We start from the raw sequence: 25,498 nt of genomic DNA, 5'->3' as shown, positions 1-25,498 counted from the left end.
ACGCCTAAAAACATATCTTAAACTAAAAACGAGACTCCAAGATTCGACACGCAGGGAGTAGTCTTGGAGTATTAAATGAAACTAAAAACAGAAATGAAAATACATAAGCGGAAATATAAAATCTAAGGGGTCGAAGTGAAAGGATCGCGCGCGCAATTCTCAGAAATTATGCGGCTAAATGTGCGGCTCCTTACACTAAGCAAGCCATAGTTGGTATTGTCTTGATGTCCTATGGGCATCCATGAGTTAGTGCCGTAAATCTTAAGTTATACGAGCGATAATACCGTCATCCTAGTTTGTCTCAAAAGGCGAGATTTAATTTTGATAGGTACACATAGTCAGGAAGATTTCGTGTATACCGAGCATCTTAGGGGTGCACGATAGGTAAAGCAATTCAATTGTTCCTTTACATCCATTGTGATAGAGATGGGTCGAAAGTCAAAATAATACTTGCGACTCAACCAAGCTCTAACACGGCAAAGATAATATCAGATAATATCTTTGAGGAATTTATGAATTGGGTTTGAGAAACTCAAGACTAGGGGTGTTAATGAGACGAGATAGCTCGCGAGCTACTCGAGATCGGCTCGGTCAAAGCTCGGCTCGGGCTCGGCTCGGCTTCGCGAGCAGCTCGAACTTGTATGATTACATAAGATATTGCTCATATTATATAAAAATATTTTATCATGATTATATTTTTGTATCACACATATCAAATGTCTCGCTGATTTGCCAAATATTTTTACATATAACCTTTGAGCCTTGTTATTGAAAATATCGAAAGAAAAATAAAATAAAATAAAAAGATAAATAGTTTTATATAGGCTCGAGCTCGCGTTAAAGCTCGCGAGCTTTATAACAAGCACATTTTTTCAAGCACGGGTAAGCTCGAGATCAGCTCGAGCTCGAGTTTTGGTTCTTGAGCACAAGCCGAGCAAGGCCAAGCTCGGGCTCGACTCGGCTCATTAACATCCCAACTCAAGATAGTGTTGCGTACATTTGGTTTGGACTGCAGAATTTGGAGGGTGTGATAGGTCGCTGTGTATCAAAGTTCGATTGAGAATTAGCCAAAAGCGCATTAAGGGTTTACGATGGACATGGTGATCTATCCATCATGGATGAGGCAAGGCGGTGCAAAGCACAATGTGAACAGCTAAACCGAGATGGTATTCAGAAGCAGAATTTAAAAACTACAACACTTAATTACTTAAAATGACTTCGCGTTGTACAACAATAAGAATTGAGGACAATTATTATCTCAAGTGTGCACATTGGATATGAAAAATGGCATTTGATATAACACAAATTCTAACTAATGCCATCTTTGACATCTGTTGTGGTCGACAAGACGGCTAAATCGAATAACCATGATAATGTGACTCAGTCCCAAATAGTCATCCAGATAATTCTTCAAACAGATGACATGATGTAGAAGCAAAAAACATTGCTTTATCACAAGAACCCCAAATAAGAGTGTATTCTGGCGTAAAATGGCCCTATTCCATATTATAATCCTTAGATGAAAGTAAACAACTACTCGTATGTTGTACACTTGTACCATAACATGGTCTTACACAAGACGAACTATTACTTTATTACCAGTATCATAAAAAATGTAGGTAATACTACTATTTAAAGCGAAAAGAAACAAACAGAAGCTCTACAATTTAGGTATGTAGTTTATATATGAATAAGAATCTGAGATGTTCAAACCTTTCACCTTTCGCCTTCCGCCTTTATCTATTGTATACGAATGCGTAGTTGTCAAATTTGTTGTTCATAAAATGATGACTTCAATGCAATTCTCCCACAGGTGCCTCGTTTAGCCATAGGAAATGGATAAAGTCATACAACTTTGCGCTCACACTCACCTGTTTAAGATAATAGTAACCGCTATTACTATTATACTCGGTATTATTTTCAAATAAATTTATTCTATACGGAGTTAACATTGTACAAGAGTATAAGAAATTCCCAACTAATAGTACCTTGTATGGTGTAGGATTTAATCTCCTCATGTGGTCTGGACGCATTTGCTTCAGCTGCTTCATGCACCTCTCTCTGATTTCCTTTAGAGGTGGCATGTTTTCTCTCATTTTGTCTACAAGAAGCAAAAGTTTCATGACTCGTGAAATCCATCTCAAATATTGTCAATTTTGTCTATTAATTTATCCACATATAGTCAATGTAAAATTTATCATGTTTGAGTTTGATTTAACAAAACAATTTCCATGAAATCAAATTTAAACAGTTTCTAATTATAATATAATGCGAGAAAATATCAGTCAAGTGACCAAGTCACGTTGTTTGACCATCAATTCAATGGGCACAATATAGATGTGATGGAGGGAATGTTGTTTGATAGAAGTCCATCGAGGCAAAGAAAACGTAGCAATAAGGGCCATCGTAACTGAAGAAACTCAATAAAGCTTGTATTCTTTGTGGATCCACCTTAGTGCTCCCCCACAAACCCTCCATGTCTCCATCAGTAAACATGATATTGCTTGGATAAAAATCGCAATGTTGGTGCCGGGGCTCAAAGACTGTTGCAAGCATATACAAGGCATGCAGAATAGAAAGTTTGCGGTGTACCAGATACTAGATAAAAAACCTTACCTGAGCTACCACTCCAATAGCACTTGAATAGCTCCTCCACTTGTTGTGGTACCACATATGCTCTTTTGGACTCATTGAATGGATGACGGCAGAGAATTCTCTCACCAGCCTGCAATCAGAGCACATATTTTACTACTCAGCAAATGACGGTTAATATATGGACACGAGATTAGATGGAGCACATTCTTAATTTACACCGTATTTGCGTCTCTGCTCTAAATAGAACCATGTGCTTGCAAGGGTCCTTTGCAAACTAATGCCTTCGACTGCAATATGCAGAATTCAACTAGAAATTTCACTTTCTGTGTGCAAATTTTTGCAATCAACTACGTTAAATGCTTCACAGCCTGCTGTGAGCTAGAGGCTGCCTAGAGCTGCAAAACAAGGTGGTTTGACCCGAAAACTCAAAATCCCACTCTTATCAAGCAAAACCTTTAGTTTTGGATTGAATTTTACTACGAAGAGTTAATTTACAGTTAGTTTCTACAATCCCTTCTGTGAGAGTGTATGGAAAAAGCAAGAGCAAAAATCATCTTTCCTTTACTATGGTATCTTTGTATCTACACAAGCTGACAGGTGAATCCACAAGTCCCTAGGTTAAGACTGAAAGCCACAACGCAAGTGTAAAATCAGCTTCCTTTACTATGGTATCTCCATAAGGTAAAAAGTAAAGCCACAAGCCCCAAAGGTTAGTCCCTAACACCTTCATTTCTCTTCCACAATGATATAAGGCACAGCTATTAGATTAGCTAACCAAATTGGCTCATTCAGTAAAAGTTAAAAAAGCAAACTCTTGACAGCCACAAAAAACAGTGAGAAAAATCATCAAAAGAAAATCTATTGACAAAATAAGTAAGCGATGGACGATGGTTTCTTAGTTGCTGATTAGCGCATACCTTAGGAGCTGGTTCATTTTCTCCAGTCATCAAGTCTACTAGAGCATATCCCTCTTTTCCATACAATCTGTAACATTGTTTCTTACATGGAATGGATACCTAAGAAAACAATGTGTTACGTATATTTTATATGTGAAATTCCATCATTAACACTAGCGCTAGGAGACACAAACCGACCTTGGAAACATCTTCAGATAATTTCATACGAGGCTGGTTATTAATCTCAACGAGCTTGAAAACGCAACCCAATGCAGCTTGAGCATAGCATGTCACCAGGTAAGTCCCTATTCCAAACGCATCAACTTGATGACCCTGTCTATGCAAACTTATAAATTATAACTAATGCAAAAAATGCAATAAAATCATTTCTTACTTAGAAATAACCAGCTTAAGGTTGCATATGTGATATTTTATCCCCACTTGCTACAGTGGACTTTCGGGGTGTTAAGAACTTAAGGTGATGTTAATTTGAAGTGAAGTGACAGGTAACAGATACAATACAACAATATTTTATTACCTGCTTGTTTAGATGATCCAAAGTTTCCTCATTAAGGTCATTGCTAGCAGTAATACTCATCTTTCCAAAACCAGGAACTCCAAACTCTGTCTCAATAGCTTGAAAAAACTTGCGTGCCTCACAAGACAAATAAGCCAGGTCTCCAGAGTCCAATCTAATTCCCATGGCCTTATACCTGCAACGATGACATGAACTATAAAGTCAGATGAGATAATTATAAGAAATTGTTTATGCAGAATGGGTAACCTAAAGCCCTGATGGTAGAGAATTTATATAATCCTAAGTTCCTAACCACATCAATAAGAAGTTCGGAACTGTATGCAAACACAAAAGGGGGGGGGGAGGGGGGGGGGGGGTTTGTAGAGAAATAGAAAGGCCCACCTACCCCCTTTTAAATGTTTCTATCATTTGTATTTCTAATATCATCCTCTACAACAGAAAGCCCCCTAATAAGGTCAGACAAAAAGCGAAGAAAGATGAATCCAAAATAGCATCTTGTCGCGCAAGGTCTAACAGGTTTGCTGCTTCACATGGAGGAGAAAGAAGTTACACAGATGCTAAGTAACTAATGCAATTGCATAGAGAGAATTAATATGCAAGTTAATAAAGAAATGCATCCTTCATCTTTCTTTCATACCCTAAATCTCTAAGCGCCAAAGCAACTGCACAGAAGTTTGGAATTCCGCTCCTCAAAACCTGCCACATTGCAATTGGTTCATTATGCAAATGAGATCACTAATCCACTTCCAATGTTAAGAGATCATCAGCATCAAACTTTTACTCCACAAAACATGAGCAACAAATCTTATGAATGTGACAAGATTTCACAGTTCACTTTATGCCATATAGTTTATGTTTCGCTTTTCCGCAAACAGCTCACATGCTATGTACATCAGAATCCCCTTAACCCCTTATTTGCAGGAACCCTTGAGGCACTGGAGCAACAGTTTTAAGTTAAGTTTTGCTTAATGAGGCACACCAAGATCACATACAAAGAGTCAAAAAGCTATGTGGTACTTCTTTCAACAAATTTGACCATCCCTGCCTCTTTAGTTCTAGCACCATGAAACTCATACTTTTGAGGCTCAACTAAACAATCCCAGCTTAGCACAAGAGTAAGGATAGAAGAAAAATAATTGCAAAATCAGTAAAAAGTAAAATAAAATGAGAAAATGAGTAAAGATGAAGAATCAGAGAGGGAAAAAGTGCTTAGGAATGCTTTGATGGGTAAAAGAGTTACATTTGCACATTGGAAATTCCAATAACCTAGGCCACTACGGTACACAACTTCGTACGACGTGTGGGAACTGGGAGGTACCCTGTGAGTTCTGATTTCTAGTTTCTATCACTTTGACAACTAAACAACTCTTACTTTAAATTACTAGGATGTTCATATTCCCGTGTGGCTGGTGGTATCCAAACAAACACAAAGAAGGTATCATATGATATGCAAAGAGCATAGAGAGGAGTGGTTGCAGCTCAAAATGACTAAATAGCACCACATTCATTGTTGATCAATAAAAAGTATGCTGCGTCAAGAGAACTCAATAGTTTAAAAAGACTACACAAGTATCACTTACATCATATGTGTCCACTAGAGCCAGAAAATTATCAGGAAACGCCAGGGCGTATGAGGTGAAAGCTGCTAACTCGCTTAAATTTGTCTCACCAAAGCCACTGGTCAAAAACTTCGTCCTCTGTGAAGAATATGAAGAAGATGATGAAGTTGCAACATCAACAGCAAAGTCACAAAACAAATGGTCAGCAGACTCAGAGCCAGAGATGAATTACTAATTACTAGCTTAAATGCAAAGGAATCTGTGTATAGCACTTCATGTTTATCTTTATATATATTGAAAATGAGGTACATAGTCAAACAACTTTGAGTGGCAAATGACAGTTTGAAGCGTCAGAACTCAAAATAACTGGAGAACCTACAAATCATATCCATGTACGCTTTAGAACTTCCTTTCAACGATATAGTTACTAAGGCGAAAACCCAGTAACAAATACTGTCACTATTTTACTAGACACTACTTTTCAAATTTCCTTTCGTATACAATGACAAGCATATAGAACCCACTGAAACCGAGAGAGTATTATTTATTGAGGAGAAAATTTAGTAACATGAGCTGAACTTACCATAGTTACTTATTGAAGATAGTATCAATATCAATATATATACTTAAGAGGAACTTTTCGAGCGATATCATTGGCTACTTCTTTTGTTCAATAAATTAATTAGTTTATGAAATATATTATCTCTAATGATGACAAATCTGCAATAAAATATTGTGTAACCGGTGGGAAAAATAGCAATAATAATAATAAGTAAATAAGATATTACTGAGAATATGATATCATGATCTACCACAACTAAAAGACTAGAAGTAAGATATTACTATATGAATATATGATCATAAATTCCCAACTAAACTTCCAGCCCAACTAATAGATTAGCCATATGCAAATTGAAAGCATAATAAAAATAACTAAAAGCATTATTATAAAACAATATAATTGTCCACTTAGTTTAAAAAACTATCTTATAAGATTATAAACTATGTAAACTATGTAAGCAAAATAGTAGTTAAGCTTATAAACTATGTAAAAGATACAGTTCTCGACTATAAATATTACGGAGTACATTCATCTTTCCTCGCCTTTCCAATAGTATATTCTTCTCCGATTGTAGTTGATAAATTGACTCTGACTAGAAATTGTCAAATTGGGGATTTGGAGGATTGAAAAATCTCAAACAATGAAAGATATTGTTCTGGTTTGCGAGACTAATGAGTTCTGATGGTGTTGATTATTTTACCAAAGTGGAATTATGTAGAACTCATGGCACTGAAGTGAAATTAGGTCAAATCTTAAGGCTCCATTTGGCACGACACTTCAGGTAGCTTATTTGACCAAAGTAGCTTATTTGACCAAAATTTCAGCTACCTGATTTTTTTGCAAATGTTTGGCAAGTAACTTATTTGGTCAAATAAGGTACCTGAAATGAAATGCTACCTCAGGTAGCATTTGAGAAATCAGGTACCTGAAATGACTTATTTTCCATTTTGTACCCCTTTATTCTATAATATTAAATAATTTTCATAACCTTTTACGTCATTTTACCAAAATCAGCTACCTTTACAGCTAGTTTGCCAAACATATTTTTATATAATCAGTTACCTTATCAGCTCCTAATTTTCAGCTACCTTACCAGTTACCTTTTCAGGTTTCAGTTTTCAGCTACCTTTTCAAGTTTCAGCTACCTTTTCAGGTAGTTTTACCCTTTTCAGGTAGTTTTACCAAACAGAGCTTAAGGCACCAAATTAAAGTGGAAATAATCCTTCGTTAAACGTTGTATTTCGCAGGTATGGTTTAGGTGCTGCTGTGATGTCGAAAGACCTTGACAGGTGTGAGAGGGAAACTAGCATTAGGAAATAAGCAAGTGTATTTAGGAAACACTGGTGATATGGAAATAGTTGTGGCCATAATAGCGTAGGACTCTATACATATAAATATATCAATTAATGTAATTAATGCCAACGAATAAATGAATAATACAAACGATAATCTTTCGACCACTTTCGAGATTCTAATATTTATACAATTGTTTAGCTATGTCATGGTGATTAGTATTTCCCAATATTCGCTATGTCATGGTGATTAGTAGAGATCGATAACAGTGGTGGTTGTGGTGATTGGTGGTCGGGGTTCAAATGGGAGAATAACTCAGAGCGAATTTTCTCTAATATGTCACCAATTTATTCATTCGATGCGTATTCTCAATTATTAATACTAATCAATACTATATATTAATTCCAGAAACCAAGGGACTTCCATGTAATTAAATAAATCCATACACACTAATTATACTATATAGTTTTAAATCGCTAGCGCCGTGTGATGGACCTGAACAAGGGACTTCAATGTAAATATTATATAGTTTGGTTAAAAGTATAAATTTAGAGAATATTAGAATATGGCGAGTTTCCTTAAATAAACGGGTCCTACTTATGATATTAATTAGTATAAATATGTTAATTATTTAACATACATAAATATAATATAAGTATATGTTATATTTTGGAAACTATTAAAAGGTAAGTAAATCAATTCAGATTTCCAAAAAATATAATATTCCATAATTCATTAGATTTGTAATTTAATTAGTAAATAATAATGATTGTACTTAAATAATATTCTAATCTAATATTTCAGATTTATTTAAGGGTTATTTAACATGAATACTCCAAACTATTAGGGTCCTTCTCAAAATACTCCGAACTATATTTTAACTACCAATATACCCAACTTTTACCCTCCTTACCTTTTAATAGAATTGGTCATTTGTTAACCGGTAGTAGCAGGTAAAAGGTAGCATAAGTCCCACCTTTCTTCTTATAACCTATCTTCATCTTCATCATCTTCCCTTTCAATTTTTACAGTAAATTTTTTTGACAACCACTCACCACTCCCCCTCATGTTTCTCTCTCACTTATTGTTAGCTATACGTAGGATAAGGATATGCATCAAACCTTCTTATTATAAATACCAAAGACAACATTCAAAGCCCACCACGTTGCAAAATAAATCCAATTTTAACCTTCTTTGCACCGCATTTTGTCACTAATTTCTTCCTTTCTTTCTATAAAAAAAAAACATCATTTGCATAACCCAAACCCTTAATTACATTAAAGTTTGATATGTACAGGGGCTTTTTTATCAAAAGATTTGATTTTGATGAATTTTTAGGGGAAAAGGGGGTAAATTGTGATGTGGTTATTTGAGATTTTCGCCTAAAAACATCGGGATTTTCTAAACAAAATTTGGGTTTTTTCAAATTAATGATCATGATAGGTTTTTACAATCAAAGATCATAACTTTTTGTTGTTTTAAAAGAGTTTGGTGGGTGAATGGTTAATCTTTTCCATGCGGTGGGTCAATTAGTGATATGCATTTTAAGCGAGGATTTGATGGTATATTATTCTGATCAACAGCTTGCTTTTGCTGGTCTAGGTGATTGATTCAGATCCATTAGTAGTGAATGTTGATAGTGATAAAACTGAAAATAGTGATGTATTGTACTGGAGGAATAGTTGATACAGACAAAACTGAAAAAATTGATCCTTTAGCGAAAGTCGTGGGTCAATTGATCCAGGTAATTGATTTAGATCAATGGTATTTTGGTGTTTTGGAGAAGAAAGGGGATTAATGGCATTTACATAAGGTTGATGAAAATAGAAAAAAAAAAAAAAAAGGGTTAAAAGAGAAAGCAACTTGTTTAGCAGGTAGCCTTTCCACCCGTTTTAATAAAATAGAAGGATGCAAAAGTTGGTTATATTGGTAGTTAAAAATAGAGTTTGGAGTATTTTGAGAAGCTGACCAATAGTTTAGAAGCAGGTAGCCTTTCCACCCGTTTTAATAAAAGAGAAGGATGCAAAAGTTGGTTATATTGGTAGTTAAAAATAGAGTTTGGAGTATTTTGAGAAGCTGACCAATAGTTTAGAGTATTCTCATTAAATAACTCTTTATTTAAATATATAACTCTAATACAACTAGATAATCAACTATTGTGATAGTAACCTTCCATGTGAGTAGTAAAAGCAACAATAATATATAGTAACGGGAGTAGTGAAAGTCATACTAGCAGCAACGGGAGTAGTGAAATTAACAATAATAAATGCGGGAGTAGTGATAGAAAAAATAATGACGGCGGGAGAAGTGAAAGTAATTGTAGTCACAACACATGTAATAGGAACAACGGAAAGAGTATGAAAAATTAACTAACAATTCGATTTTAAGAAAATATTAATTTATTTAAATATACGAGCTTGACAAAACTAACGGGTTAACCGTAAAAATAGTAGGAATAGTAAAACAAACAACAGTAATCGAAAAAGTAGTGAACGTAATAGTATTAACAGGGGATGTAATGAAAGTAATAATATTAACAGCGGGAGAGGTGAACGTGTCTCATAATTTGTTGATAAACTTTACCTCTCATCATAATTTTAATATATAAATTGTAAATGTATGTGTGAACCAAATTTAGAGAAATCATATTTCATAGAAAATAAAATTTAAATGTTAAATAAAGGTAGCCCGGGCGTTCATAATTTTTTTTTCCTTATCCTCATATTGCATTAGCATATCAATATCAATACTATATATTAAATCCAGAAACCAAGGGACTTCAATGTAATTAAAGAAAGATATACAAATTAATTATACTATATAGTTTTAAATCAATAGCACCGTGTGATGGACCCGATTAAGGGATCTCAATGCAAATATTATATAGTTTGGGTTAAAATTAAATTATATAGAAGCATGGTAATTTTCCTAAACATTTGTAAGAGACTAAAACATAGTCAATTTCCTTAAAATAAAATAATTAATTAAGATGGTTAATTTCAAGGAGACTGAAAGAAAGAAGATGCTTGGTAATCCTAAATATTTATAAAAGACTAGAAGATGGTCAATTTTCTTAAAATAAAATAATAAATTAGTATAAACATGCACACTTATGGTATTAATTATTATCATCATAAAATTATATATTAAATTTAAAATCTATGCAATTTTATTAAACTTTATAGTTTATTAGATGTATAGAGATGTTAATTATTTAACATACAAAAATATAATATCAATAGGTTATAAATAATTCAAGTTAGATAGAATTGTAGTAACATTGGATATAGTTATATAATAGTAATCACTCATTTGAATAGTAAAAGTAACAATATTATCAATATTAATGCGGCAATAGTGAAACAACGGGAGTTGTGAAATAATCAATATTAATGCGGCAATAGTGAAAGTAACAATAATTACGGCGAGAGTAGTGAAATTATCAATATTAATGCGGCAGTAGTGACAGTAACAATAATTACGGCGGGTAGTGAAAGTAACAATGTTTACAGGCAAGTAGTGAAATGTCATTACTATTGTTTCATTAATAAGAGTAAAATATTAATAGCGGGAGTAGTGAATTTGTCTCAAAATTTATTTTATCGTAATTTTAGGATATGTCATAGAAAAATATATTAATGATAAATTTAGGGGTTATGCAACTTTAAGTAATTTTATTTAATGAAAAAAAAAATTAATGGTAAGTAAAGGTAGCCCCGCCGGGCACCAATACTAGAATAAAATCAAACGTTTAACTATAAGTAGTTATACGGAGTATGTGATTTGGGTTAGTTTAAAACCCAATTAGGTTCGAAAAATTACATATTAACACAAGTTTATTTGGTCTGACTATTTTAAATATGTATAACACCAAACATTTTACAAAATGGTTTACTTTAAAAGAGTCGGCAACACAGTCGCACTCTTCTTTACTCCCTCCGTCCCGTTGAATAGTTTACATTTGCTTTATTTGTGAGGAGAAATAACGTAAATGTAAACTATTGACTTAGACGAAGGGAGTAGTATCATTAAATAAAGTATGCAAAATACAGATAACTGGGTCCGTAGTGGTCCGTAGTCACTATAAAAGGCCGCCCTAAACAACAAGCTCTTGATAATAGTCAAAAGCCACTTTTACAATATGACCCGGGCAACCGGGCTTGAACACTACTGTAAATTCAAGAAGGAAAGAATTGAACACCTGAATTTTAGCCAACCACGTTTGAACCAGAGACACAAAATCCTCACAAGAAGTTGATCCATCAGCACTGATTAGCGACTTCTCCACAATCTCATCTAAGCTCTGTAGAACAGGATTGAATTGAATTAGAAGCACACTCTAATTTAATGCGGAGGAGGCGAGAAACTAAGAGCTCATTAAACAGGTACCAGATACAAGTTTCCACTGGTAGATGTAATGACTGCTTAGCTTATTTACTATTAGCTTTAAACACCAAAAATATAGACAGCTCCAAAATCAACAAATTTGAATAAACTAGAATATCTCCATACTCAGTAATGTTTCAAGATTAATAATACATTTAAGGTTTCCTATAAAGAAAGTCACAAATTATCATTTGCCAATTAATTTAAAGAGTCTCCTGTCCAGGTAAACCCTCCTCTTATGAAGGATAATTATCAAATGCTTGACGCCGCCTTTAGAACATGTAGGGCCACTTAATTAATCAGCCAAAATTGCAACCTGGTTCATTTGAAATTAAATTAACAAAAAAAAAGTGGGTTAGATTGATTCACTATGAATACGCCCTTACTGATTCGTGATTCGCTCTTATAGAATGTGTGCCGCACGTATTTACAGTAAGCGACAAGATAGAATTCGCTCTTAACAATTCGCGATCCGTAGGGTACGCGAGCGAATCCGGTAACCTTGGTTTAGAACAGCATATGTGCATATCTTATTCCGTTCTAGTTAAGAGAATTTGTACAAGATCAAATCATGTTACCCTTGGGGGGGGGAGGAGGGGGGAAACTAAATTTTCCAACAACATTAGTTTGTGAGCAAAACCTTTGTCTATGAAAGGCAAATGTACCTATCGTCCTATCCCGACATAAAAAACAAAGACTACATCTAAATCTAACATCATGTTCAATTTTTATCACCGTGAAGCAAATGACAAGTTGGGAAATATCTAAATTAGGATTCACCATAAATGAGCTGACAAAGGCATGTGAATGTGTTCCCTTGAGCGGTATTCCAAACAATTGTCCAGCTGCAACATTGCTGTAACACAGAAAAAGGTTGCTTAGTTACCAATTACTGCAACCTGACCTTGTACTTGTACATGATCCATTAAACAAGGGAGAAAACATCCATGTAAACATACTCAAAATCTACCATGTTTCAATTATGGAGCACCCTACGGTCCCTACCAGCTGCGTTACTCCGACACGGCTGTCAGGTGGCGTCTCGCGTGTCGGACACGACACGGCGGCCAACACGACACGTGACACGTGTCTGACACGGCCTTGCCGGAAACGACACTGACACGGCGGTGACGAAAGTTGAAGATTAAGATTACTGCTGAAGAAGATTGACACTGTTTTAGAAAAGAGTAATACCTTGACGCCATTGAAGAAAAAGTAGTGGAAGCCATCGAAGAAGAAGAGCAGAAGAGGACTAGTTTTTTATCGTTTGTGAGGGAAAGAAGAAAGAGAGGCGTGGGTAGATTTATGGGGAAAAAGAAATTATTATTTTTATTTTTTGCCTTTACTAGAAGGAACTGCATCGGTAACCCAAAAGCATTTGTTATCTTCTCCCTAAATAGGCGGGGTCAGTTTGGGGGTTTATGGGATTTGTGTTCTTTTATTATCAAAATGTCAATTATAACTTCATTACATATGGAGCTTTATTTTAATTTTTTTTATTATAAACTAGGTAAAATATTAAATTGAAAATAGGTTGACCGTGTCCAAATTATATTTTTGTTTATAAAATTAACGTGTCCTGTCGTGTCGTGTCGGTTGGTCAAGACACACTGTTGACCGTGTCGGCGTGTCGGGGTAATTCAGAAATTTCGTGTCGGACACGCCGACACGTGTCCGACACCGACACGTGTCAGTGTGTCGGAGTAACACAGCCTACCAGTAATACAAATTACAAATTCACAGTATCCTCTTGAATTCAGTACAATAAATATAGAACGCTTTATCGAGTGTAGAAAGTAGTGACTGATATATCAGCAGATCTCAACAGTGTTTTGCCACATATACTACAAGAGACATCATGGTAGTTTTAAGTATACCCAAACAAGACCTCCAGCATCATGAACCGCATCAAAAGGCAACTGAATGTTAACACTTTTTTACAGAAAGAAGTTACCTTGTTGCATCAAAACCACCCATGTAGCAGTATCTTGACGCACTAATTCCTCCATCAGGCCCCTATATTACAAGATCAAACCTTTATGTACTGATAACAAATTGTCAAGTGCTGAAACTAATCAGTGCAAGGTATTTAAAACCGAACCTGGGCCCTTCTAAGGCCAAACTCAAGTAGTGCTTTGTCATTTCCAGCAACCATTCTGTGCCTTGCAGCATTAGTTGCCACCAGTGATGCAAAATTGATAAGGTTGACAAGAGTAGTTTCCAAAAGTTGAGCCACCTGAATTCAATAGAAGAGACTCAATTAGAAAACCCCAATGCTTATGTTGTAGTAAAATATCATGAATCCCAATACAATGAGGACTGAGTGTAATATCGCGGTATATATAATGACTCACAGCAACAGGTCCTGCCACCCTAATAAGAGGCACCCTTGGGAAAACAACTGATCCTTCTGGAATAGCATAGACTTCAACTTCAGAGCAGTCTAATTCTCGAAGGTAATCCAGAAAACCCTCCTGATATTTCAAGGGCATGACAGCAAATTAATTAAAAGATAATACAAGATCAACAAGCAGAAGTATAAACACTAAGGGTGTGTTTGGGTGGAAAAATTTGGGGGGAAAGGAAAGGGAGGGAGAGTAGGAGATTTAAAATCCCTAGTTTGGATAGCAAATAAGGGTAGAGGGAAATGGAGGGGGGAGGATTTGGAGGGATCTATTTTCCCTCCTCCAAGGCAAATCAAAATCCCTCCAGCATAGAAAAGATATGGAGGGAAGTTATATCCACTCCCCATTCTCCCTCCCCTTTCCTCCCCTCGCTTTCCCTTCCCTCCTTCCCCCTCCCCTCCCTTTCTCCTATTTTGGTATACCAACAAGGCCTAAGAGTTTGTATTTCCAACATGTGCAAGCATATGCCTGTAAATTTCTATCAAAATGAGCAAGTTGGGAAGGGAGGCAAATAGAAGATGTGTCGTGGCATTTTTCTCTTGACAGTCAACAGGTGCCATCACTCTTACAAAGGAGCTAATTCAATGTGACCTTTTATATCAAAGAATAAATAGCAGTATATGAAAGCTTATTAATTCACATAATTCAGTAATCTGCAAGCCAGAGATGAAAATGGCATTGCAATTTTCAAATGATATATTTATGCAATAGCATCATAGTGACTTGGGTACCAAGTAAATCAATCGTAATTATCACCTCAACGCATTCGTACTACCAACAACAACAACAACATGACCCTAGTGCCTCAAGGGGGGCCGCAAATTGCGGTGTAGAGGGGGTCGGATGTACGCAACTTTGCCCTTGTGTTAGCAATATACATTGAGGTCGTGCGTAATATGCGTTCATACTACCATAAATTTTTTTAAAAAAAAAAAAAAAAAAAAAAAAAACTACAATATCATACAACACAGTGGTATTTACCTCACATTTACCAGGCATAGCGTCTCTAACAAAAGTAACATCCTCCTCAGTAAACTTGAAGTTGGCTATGAATCTTATGCACTCTTCTAGACCAGCAAAAACTGTATACTCGCCACCAAAGGGGCTCCTTCGGAAAAATAGATCAAAACTAAAAGACAGAAATTCAGGAATATAACAAAAAAAAAAAATCAATAACCACAATTATATATCAAGATTCAAGACACAGCAATGTCAAATGCCTGATTTTAGACAAACTACATGTCATCGAAATAATAAGAGATAGGCACTTGTTTATCATCCTAATGAGCAACGCCACCTAATGCCAATTGGTTTTGGAATAAGACTGTTGGTTCTATAAACAATCTCACTTGAGAATTTGTATGAGCACAATATGCTATCCGGCCGAGTGCTGATCTCAATCCTAATTCCTAGCCCATTATTGAGAAACAATTTCAAGCAAAGAGCCACCAAGGCACCACCTCATCACCCAAACCTACTTCCAATGCCACATACATATTGCTATCCAATATATTTAAGTTCATCTTCACATATACTCGTGCAAGAGATTTTACTCAGGTAATATTGTAAAACCAGATGTTAACGGACCTAATACCCTAATAAAAAAAAGATTAGTTACTGATTTACTATCATAGGTTTCTGGTATGGATATAAGTTCATCTTATAGCCCAGCAACAAACAATATCATTCAAATAGTAGACATTAGGACCATATATCCCAGCAACAACCGTGTTCCCTAACAAAAACTAAAGCAACAACAGAAATGAACAAAGTTATATCTTCTAAAGCTCAACTTTCCGCAATTAAAAGATAGTCAATTATACTATCCCAACATACTCTTAATACATACGAAAATTGTTGGAATTAATTATCACCATTATGGAGTAGTATGTTCCATAAGAAACATACATCAATGAATTTCAACGCAATGAAACTTGCTTCGTTGATCACAAACATGAATGAGAGATGTTTCATGTAGATATTAGCGTTTTGGAGTTATAACTTGTCATTAACATTCTATCATCCTCATATCCTCGTTGTATTTATATGAGTGATCAATAAAATTCCTAGTGCGACTATAGTGAGGACATAACAATTATGGTGAACCTAGTAAATAATGTATCCTTATTGTATCCTTATTATTCTGATTCTTATCTTTATTATTGTGTGTGTGGTTCTTACCAAAACCCCCTACATAAGCGTTATTAATTAATGTGTTTGATGACTTGTACGTCACCTACGAATTTACAGTCAAAACGTTGCATTAATTTTAATTTTGCTCGATAGTGGCGAAGCGAGGGGCTGGTAGCAACTAGCAAGTAATGAAAGATTGAAAGCTCAAGCATTTTTAGTTAAAAAATTAAGATATCCTTTTCTAACTTAATCAATCGCATTCACTACCGCCTCGTAAAATTTTCAGCCTACACTTCATCCGCTAACTCCAAATCCTGGTTCCGCCACTTACGCCTCACAAATCACACCAATCATTAACCGCATACAAATACTCAATTTAAGTCACTCAAACGATGACGAATAACTCAAACGAAATCAATTTAAGTCACTCAAATCATCAAATAATGATTACAATTAACTAATTATAAAAAAGAAAGAAAGATTGAAGAAGAAGAAACTAACACAGCGCGTTCAGTATGTTTGCCAGCTTTCCAGTAAGCATAGGCCATGGTATACTGATACAAATCAGTCAATAAAGGCGTGACCATTGGATTGGTGGGAGGTTGGATTGCAGAACGACGTCGTTGTACATCTTCCGCCATTGTTGTCCTCGGACCGTTCTCTCCCTTGACCTCCATGTTGATTGAATAATAGTCAAGTTTCTAGGGTTTGTGTGGAATTGTGTTGATTCATGTACGAGAGAATAATGGGATGAAAATGATTTGGTTGAGAATCTGATGAGATAGATGTCGTCGTTGTTGCCGCTCTCCTGGATTCTTCAATTTCTCTCTTTTGTCATCACCCTTCGTTATTTCCTTCTTCACCAACTCCCCCCCATCCTTTACGCTCGGTTCATTTGGACCGGAAATTTCTGAAGGGAATTAGAGGTAACCAATCTAAAAGTTGAGTGAGAAAAAAAAAATGGATAAAAATGAACAATAAGAGTCTTGCTCGAGATCGGTCACAACTCACAAGCTGAAGATCCAGTCAAATGTGACCTATCTATCTATCTATATATATATAACGGAAAATGCACGCGGTGCCCCTGAACTTTGATGTTTTGCCCGAAATACCCAATTTTTTTATCCGGAAATCTTTAAGAGGCTATAACTCGTGTTTACAAGCTCAGAAAGTAACGAATTTTTTTTTCAAATTGATTATATTTTCGAGACCTACGACTTGAAAAAAAAAATTGTCGTGTTTGGAATTCGTAACCAAGAGATATGGTCACTCAAAGTTTGTACGGTAAAAAAAACTTTGACGTATAAAAACTCCTAGCCACGGGATCCAAATACGACAATTTTTTTTTTCAAATCGTAGTTTTCGGAAAGATGATCGATTTGAAAAAAAAAAATTATCACATTCTGAATTCGTAGACACGAGCTATAGCCGCTTAAAGTTTTCCGGAACAAAAAATTGGGTATTTCGGGCAAAATTCGAAACTTCAAGGGCACCGCGTGCATTTTCCCTATATATAAAAGAATTAGGTAAAACCGCTGACGTGGCGCAATGTGGTGCAAGAATTAGTGTTTTGGAGGCCTCACGTTGCATCTCACCAAAACATCTTTGTTTTAACCAATTACCTTTCATGGAAGTCTCCACATCAGCCAATAAATTAAAAAAAAAAAAAAAAAAAAAAAAAAAAAAAAAAAAACATCTGTAATCACGCCATCTATTATCTATTAACTATTCTAATTAATGATACATTTAATTGTTGTCATTAATTGCTTATCAAAATGTAACCAGATTTGACATAAATAATATCAAACGTCATTAACTCGATATTCAAAATAATATACTCAGAAATCTGCCATAATGAAGTTTATTTTTTTCAAGGTTTTTCGAAAATATCAAAAGCCATTCACCTCTTTTTTTGATCTTCTATTTGCTTCCTTGTCATGTCTTTCGAAATCTGGATTACATTTTGAGAAAATAAAATCCTAATACCAATAAACCTAATTAAATTACAACCAGTATCCTATTCAAATTACAATCAATTGAAAATGCTATTAAAGATACATCATTACCCCTAATTTAAATTTCCAATGTATATCGAGAATTGCAATCGACATTCACCTCTTTTATTGTTCTTATAATTTCTCCTATAAAATTGTTTTTCAAACCTGGATCAACATCAACCTGTGAAACACCCAAAAAAATAAAAACTCTTTAATTTCTCAACAACTTAATCTCCATTGCAAATATGGCTATGACAAATTTTCTTACCATTAGCGATCTCAAATACGGAGTTAGAGCCACTCAGATGAACGTAAGAGTTGCTCACAAGTGGTCAAGACCAGAATTATCCAACAAAAACAATTTAGCCAACAAATACAATAACGACGATAAGAAGAAACCCGTGGACGCAATTGAAGCAATTGAATTATTGTTTGTGGATTCAAAAGTACGTATTATTGTTGCCTATATATATTTTTACATTCACGTGTGCTTTTACTTATTATGTTCTTTTAGTTTTTTCCAGTGTTTATGTATCTTTATTCGACTATTATATATGGTAAAACATATTTTCATTTTCAATGCGTATAATTAACGTAAGATTATGCTTATTATAGTATTATTGTCAATTGTCAATTTGTTAAGTGTTTGATAAATTAACATAAAAACTCATAAATTATGGTAAGATTTGTACTACAAATTTTCAGTACTATATTTTAATACATAAAGGAAAAATTACAAATTTTATAACCGTGAATGGGCCAACTTGAACTAACATTTTACAAATTTTATACTATAAATATAATTCATGTACATCAATCTATTAATTTATAGACAAAGATTAGTTTGTAACAGTAAGCTTCAGCTCATTATTTTCAGAGTAGCCGTTCATTATAGAATATTATGCCAGGAATAATATCAGATTATTCATAGTAGCCTTTGATTTTAAACAATTTTTTTTTTTTTTTTATTTTGAGTTTGTAACGATAAGCTTGATTCATTATTTTAATTGTTTACGAGTAGCCTTTCAATATTTCAGAGCAGCCCTTTGATTTTTTTTTTTTATAATTGTTTACCATCAGACAAAATGTCAATTGAATTTGCTGTTAAAAGAGCAATTGGATCAATTCTGGTCAGCCTAATTTTTTCAGAATACTCAGGGCCTAAAAATCGATTTTTCTTATGTAGATCCTAATAATCACTATGTAGACTAAATAATGCTTTAACCAGGATTTTCCTTTTATCTAATTTTCTTAGTAGGGCCTAAAAATCGAATTTTAATGCCATAGCATAATAATAATAGTCGGATTTTAGGCCCACTTTTGTCAGTTAACCAACCAGGTTATATTCAGTAAAAAGAATTTATAAAACCAGTGTTTAATTAGATTCTTATGTTGATCCTAATAATCGACTAATTTTCTTAGCTTAACCTAAAAATCGAATTTTAATGCCATAGTATAATAATAACAGTCAGATTTTATGAGTTAACCAACCAGGTTAAATTCAGTTAAAAAAAATTTAAACCACTGTTCAATTAGATTCTTATGTTGATACTAATAATCGAATAATTTTCTTAGTTTATCCTAAAAATCGAATTTTAATGCCATAGCATAATAATAACAGCCCGACTTAGTAAAATATATCAAGGCAAAGTTTTAGTAAAATAATGTACACTTGAAACTTCATTAAGTTTTTACTTTCTTAAAATTAGCTATCACTCAGATAAGCACTGCAAGAAACATGAAACTCTGACATCATAATGTTGGAGGTATAAAATCAGAGTGAAGATTCTTTTGAATGTACTAAAATTTTTTAGTAGTAATTTTAGTACATTCCAAAATAATCATCTTCTACCAAGCTACGTCTTTTCAATTTATCATCTTCTACCAAGCTAATAATCATCTTCTACCAAGCTAAGTATTTTGGAATGTTCTACTTTGGATACTTCCTGATAAGTTATTTTTTAGTTACTTTTTTTTTTCTTATTACTAATATTTATATTATTATTTTTCCTTTAACTAGAATGAGTGTATCCAAGCAACAATACGTAAGCGATTAATGTCCCACTTTGGACCAAAGCTTATTGTCGGTGAAGTTTATACTATTCGCAACTTAACCGTAGACAACAACACAGGCCTAGATAAGGCAACCCCTCACCCTTTGCGTTTAAAATTTGAGTTTTCGACAAGAGTCCAACCCACTCAGGATCCAACAATACCTACTAGCATATATCGTTTTGCAAGATTCAATGATATATTGGATGGTATAATTCCCGGGACGCAATATATAGGTATGAATCTTCAATTGTAAGATATTATTACTTTATTTAGATTTCTTTGAAAAACCTACTTATTTATATTAATTCTAATTTTGCAATTTCCAAATGTAATAGGGAAACTATATGAAATTGGTCCCATTACAGAAACTCCAAATAAGCATCTCTGTCGCACAATTAAGCTAGAAGACTATGAGTAAGTTCATCAGTATTGTATCTTTTGGAAAATATGAGTGCTTCATAAATTATCTATTATTTAACTAAATTATTTTGGCTTTTATTTTAGGGGAAACCAACTTTCGTGCACATTGTGGGGAACATTCACGGATCAAGTACCAAAGACTCATATCCAAGCTTCCAAACCCGCAGAAATCAAAAGTGATTGTCATCCAATGTGCGCAAACAAAAAAATATGAAGGTACTATATAATACGTCATATAATCGTTATATATATATATATATATATATATATATATATATATATATATATATATGTATATAGAGGCAAGATCCGGTGAGTTTGACACTTTTCGTGAGTTTCCCCCGCATATATAAGCAAATGAGTTGACAAAACCCAATTATCAAAAATTGAGCCGTCATAATCTGCCCAGCGCTTTCTCTCTCTTTCTCCCCTTTCTCTCTCTCTACTGATAAAACACTCTGTTTCATCAAAAAACCACGCGAATTTTTTTCATCAATTCTTCAAATTTTGATCAACAAATTTGATCAAGAAATTCATCAGTTCTTCAAAATTTGATCAACAATTCGTTCATTATTTTGATTCTTTCAATTAAAACTATCAATTTGTTCATCAATTTTTCGAAATTTGATCCACAATTCTCCGAAAACCCTAATTCTTCAAATTCGACTGAAGGTATTGATATTTCTTCCCGATTTCTGATTTAATAATCGAATAATTTCAGTAATTGAATCAAATAACAAATTCTGCCTTAATTTACGTGTTTTTCCAATAAAATTCAAAGCTTCAACGATCTCAATTCAGAACGATCAAACGCTTACTATGATTGATAATAATCTTTGATAATCAAACAACGATGAATTCAGGTATAAATTTGTGACATAATGTTGATATAAAAACTGTTGTTATTACGTTGATAAGTTTTTTGTTCAAATTACGATTGCATGTAAGTTGTTTTCATATTGTTTTCATAACGATAATTGCATGTAAAGTTTAACAAAGAATTGCATGTAGGTTTTCATTCATGATATCATTCAATATCTAGTATTTGAATAATTGGATTACAATAATACAATAACTGCCTTACAGTATTAAAATAGCTTTGTTATTACATTAAAATAACTGTGTGTGCATTGTGGTGGACTAGGCTACCAATTCCACTAAAACCCTCCCCCCCGATAGAATAATTGCATTTGTATAATACAATAAGCGCATTATAACGTTAAAATAATTCTTTAATGTAGATTGTTTTTTTCCTAATAAATACTACTTTATAGGATCTGACAAAAAAATCCTTACAATAACTACTCTTTAATAATGAAATAACTTTGATATTACATTAAAATAATTGTGTGTGCATTGTGGTGGACTAGGCTACCAATTCCACTAAAACCCTCCCCCCCCTCGATAGAATAATTGCATTTGTATAATACAATAAGCGCATTATAACGTTAAAATAATTGTTTAATGTAGATTGTTTTTTTTCCTAATAAATACTACTTTATAGGATCTGACAAAAAAATCCTTACAATAACTACTCTTTAATAATGAAATAACTTTGATATTACATTAAAATAATTGTGTGTGCATTGTGGTGGACTAGGCTACCAATTCCACTAAAACCCTCCCCCTCGATAGAATAATTGCATTTGTATAATACAATAACTGCGCATTATAACGTTAAAATAATTCTTTAATGTGAGTTGTTTTTTTCTAATAAATACTACTTTATAGGATCTGACAAAAAAATCCTTACAATAACTACTCTTTAATAATGAAATAACTTTGATATTACATTAAAATAACCGTGTGTGCATTGTGGTGGACTAGGCTACCAATTTCACTAACCCCCTTCGATAGAATAATTGCATTTGTATAATACAATAACGCATTATAACGTTAAAATAAATCTTGTTGTAGCGAGGTTGTATTGTTTTGTTTTGTATAGAATCTAAGATATTGAAATTAATAATACCATAACAATTCTTCTGTTTTAATGTTTCCAGGCATTGAAATTAATACTACCAATGCAACAACTTTTTCTACACCTACTTTTAATGCGTCAAACAGGAGAAAATACTATCCATAATCTGGGATTGAGATATACTCAGGTGGCGGTGAGGAGTGGAATAGGATGGTAGAAAATGGTTTCAAACCCGCTCTGGATTAATGTTTGTAAAAGTGGAGGAGGCAATAGAGTTTTACAATTTATATCTTTGTGGCTTGTGGTTTCATACCAAGAAAGTACACACAAACAAGATTCTGTGATGGTTTGATAGACAAAAAATCAATGGTCTCAATGACATGGATTCAAAGAGGATCGCAAAAAACTCAAACCTGTTGTTGAATTTGAAAACACAGAAGAGAAAAAGAAGAGGAAAAGGTCAGTAGAGCCAAAGAAAACAAAAATAACAAGATTTGGTTGCAAGGCAAAAATACGGTTTTGTCTTTGTATTCAATGACCTTAAGGAGCTAATAGGGTATGCTATTGATACGTTTTATGAAGGTCATAATCACGAGACTCTGCTCACTCAAAGAACGGGAATTCGGAAAAACGTAAGAACACTTAACCTTTACATGAAAGCGGACAATTGTTAACAATTGTAAACTCAACATCGGGGCTACCAAGACTTTTAGAATTCTGTAGAACAATCAAATGGGTATGCAAACATTGGTGCATCTCTCACGGAATTCAAGAATTTCAAAAGAAATATTAAATGTTATATAGGTGAGAAGGATCTTGACATGATTCTCGATTATTTAAAGGCACTTTCTGAATCACAAGATGGCTTTTACTATGCTTACCAAGTTGATGAGGATAATTGTTTGGCTAAAATCTTTTGGGCCGATGCACAAGCAAGAATGAATTATTCCTTGTTTGGGGACACCATCACCTTTGATCCTACTTACGGTACTAACAAGTACCACATGGCCTTCACCCCATTCACTGGTGTTGACAACCACAAAAAATCAGTGACTTTTGCTGTTGCACTTGTCGATCATGAGAACGATGGGTCATTCATTTGGGTGTTTAAGAAGTTCCTTGATTGTATGGGCAACAAGGAACCTCGATGCATTCTTACCGATCAAGATCCGGCAATTATAACTCGGGGTTCGTTACGTATTCAAGCAAGCAAGACATCGTTCTTGCATGTGGCATATAATGAAAAAACTTACCGATAAAGTTGAGTCACGGATTTGTAAGGAGACTGACTTTGTTGAGCGGATATGCGGAGTTGTTTGGGATACTGACTTGGAACCCATTGAGTTTGAAGAAAAATGGACTCAAGTGATTAATGACTTTGAGTTGAATGATAATACTTGGTTGACATACATGTATGGCAAAAGGCACAAATGGATACCTGCTTACTTTAGGGATTTGCCTTTAGGCTGCCTTTTGAAGACTACACAAAGATCAGAGAGTCAAAACAGTTATTTCAAAAGATTTGAGAGCATAGATGGCACACTTGTAGAATTTTGGTTGCGTTTTCAGAGTGCAATGGAACAACAACGCTATAATCACGATTTCTTGATCTGCAAGTGACAGCACATTGCCACAGGTTTCTTCTAAGACAATGATTGAAAAACATGCATCTAAAATCTACACACATACTGTTTTCTATGAGTTCCAAGAGCAAGTGCAAATGGCTCCCTGTTTGTGTGCCGTTAGGGGGTTTTCTGAGCAAGGAAACATGCACATTATAAATGTTGAAGATGCCTACAGGAAGCATAGAATATTTCAGGTTATTCAATTTTATAAACATAATTGTCTTTTTACTTTAACATACAATAAATGTGATAAAAGAATACAATAACCGTGTTTTACCATTAAAAAAATCATGTGAAAACTATACAATAATCACAATTATGCTTTACAATAATTGATGTTGAGTTTATTTGCAATTGTTCTGATTTTTTTCCATAAATATATTAATTTGATAATGCTTTACAGTAATTGATAATGCTTTACACTTGCCAATTTGTTACAATAATCAAGGATATGCTTTAAAATAATTGGGGAAGAGCTTTACAATAATCAGATACATGAGAGCTTTAAAATAATCAGAGGTATGCTTTACAATAATTGGGCAAACGCTTTACAATAATCAGCTACATGAAAAGCTTTAAAATAATTGCATTTGATCATTTGAATAAATTAATAATCATGTGAAAACTACTTTGTAACATTATATTAAACATAAAAAAACTGAAGGACTTCTACCTTGGTGTTAATTGCTAGTCTGCATAAAATAATTCATGTTGAACTATATAATAACTATGATTGCCTTTTAAAATAACTACACTTGTGCATGCGGGTTGCTCACAATAACGAATCAAAGGAAACAACATGTACGTGCAAGATGTTTGAGAGGAAAGGAATCCTTTGTAAACACATTATATGGATTATATCGGAAAAGGACTCGCAAAGCATACCGGAGCAAGACATCGAAACTAGATGGACGAAGAAATCATATAGAAAGCCTTTGTATGGACTGGATGGAAAGTTATTGCAAGACTACGATCCCACCGATTTGAGAAAATTGGAATTATCAAAGGGTATGGTCGAGTTTTATGCAACAATAAGTGTTCTTAACTCGATGCCTGATAATCAAATCAAGGAGCTAGGTTTGATGCTTTTACAATTCCGAGAGAAAATAAATC

At 34.1% G+C, this 25,498-nt stretch overlaps 2 protein-coding genes across 2 annotated transcripts; one reads left to right on the top strand and one right to left on the bottom strand.

Annotated features, from left to right (window-relative positions):
- Window positions 1-1,481: 1,481 nt before the first annotated feature.
- On the bottom strand, window positions 1,482-17,304 carry LOC141623181 (nicotinate phosphoribosyltransferase 2-like). The gene is made up of 15 exons (XM_074439264.1): window positions 16,869-17,304; window positions 15,216-15,363; window positions 14,184-14,303; window positions 13,931-14,065; window positions 13,784-13,845; window positions 12,610-12,685; window positions 11,645-11,746; window positions 5,610-5,726; window positions 4,667-4,725; window positions 4,030-4,204; window positions 3,690-3,824; window positions 3,513-3,611; window positions 2,617-2,725; window positions 1,989-2,101; window positions 1,482-1,871 (listed from the first exon to the last, which is right to left on the bottom strand). The coding sequence occupies exons 1-15, from the start codon at window positions 17,042-17,044 to the stop codon at window positions 1,794-1,796; spliced, it is 1,704 nt and encodes a 567-aa protein (XP_074295365.1). The 5' UTR covers window positions 17,045-17,304; the 3' UTR covers window positions 1,482-1,793.
- A 6,277-nt stretch (window positions 17,305-23,581) lies between these two features.
- On the top strand, window positions 23,582-24,380 carry LOC141617119 (protein FAR1-RELATED SEQUENCE 3-like). The gene is made up of 2 exons (XM_074434294.1): window positions 23,582-23,932; window positions 24,042-24,380. Exons 1-2 carry the CDS (start codon window positions 23,582-23,584, stop codon window positions 24,378-24,380), a joined length of 690 nt encoding a protein of 229 aa, XP_074290395.1.
- The last annotated feature ends 1,118 nt before the right edge of the window (window positions 24,381-25,498 follow it).

The sequence above is a fragment of the Silene latifolia genome, chromosome X (assembly GCF_048544455.1).
Source record: "Silene latifolia isolate original U9 population chromosome X, ASM4854445v1, whole genome shotgun sequence".
Lineage (NCBI taxonomy): Eukaryota > Viridiplantae > Streptophyta > Magnoliopsida > Caryophyllales > Caryophyllaceae > Silene > Silene latifolia.
The sequence above is the reverse complement of the archived record's forward strand: the minus strand, read 5'-3'. Positions and strand labels throughout refer to the sequence as shown.

Bases quoted from the DNA above. Each gene is read 5' to 3' on its own strand.
- LOC141623181 (XM_074439264.1), bottom strand. From the start codon at position 17,044: ATGGAGGTCAAGGGAGAGAACGGTCCGAGGACAACAATGGCGGAAGAT. The intron at 13,846-13,930 runs GTTCGGTTTTAA...CTTGTAATATAG, and splicing joins TTGGCCTTAGAAGGGCCCAG to GGGCCTGATGGAGGAATTAG. The intron at 2,726-3,512 runs GTATGCGCTAAT...CTCTGATTGCAG, and splicing joins AAAATGAACCAGCTCCTAAG to GCTGGTGAGAGAATTCTCTG.
- LOC141617119 (XM_074434294.1), top strand. From the start codon at position 23,582: ATGATTCTCGATTATTTAAAGGCACTTTCTGAATCACAAGATGGCTTT. The intron at 23,933-24,041 runs GCAATTATAACT...CGGATTTGTAAG, and splicing joins TTCTTACCGATCAAGATCCG to GAGACTGACTTTGTTGAGCG.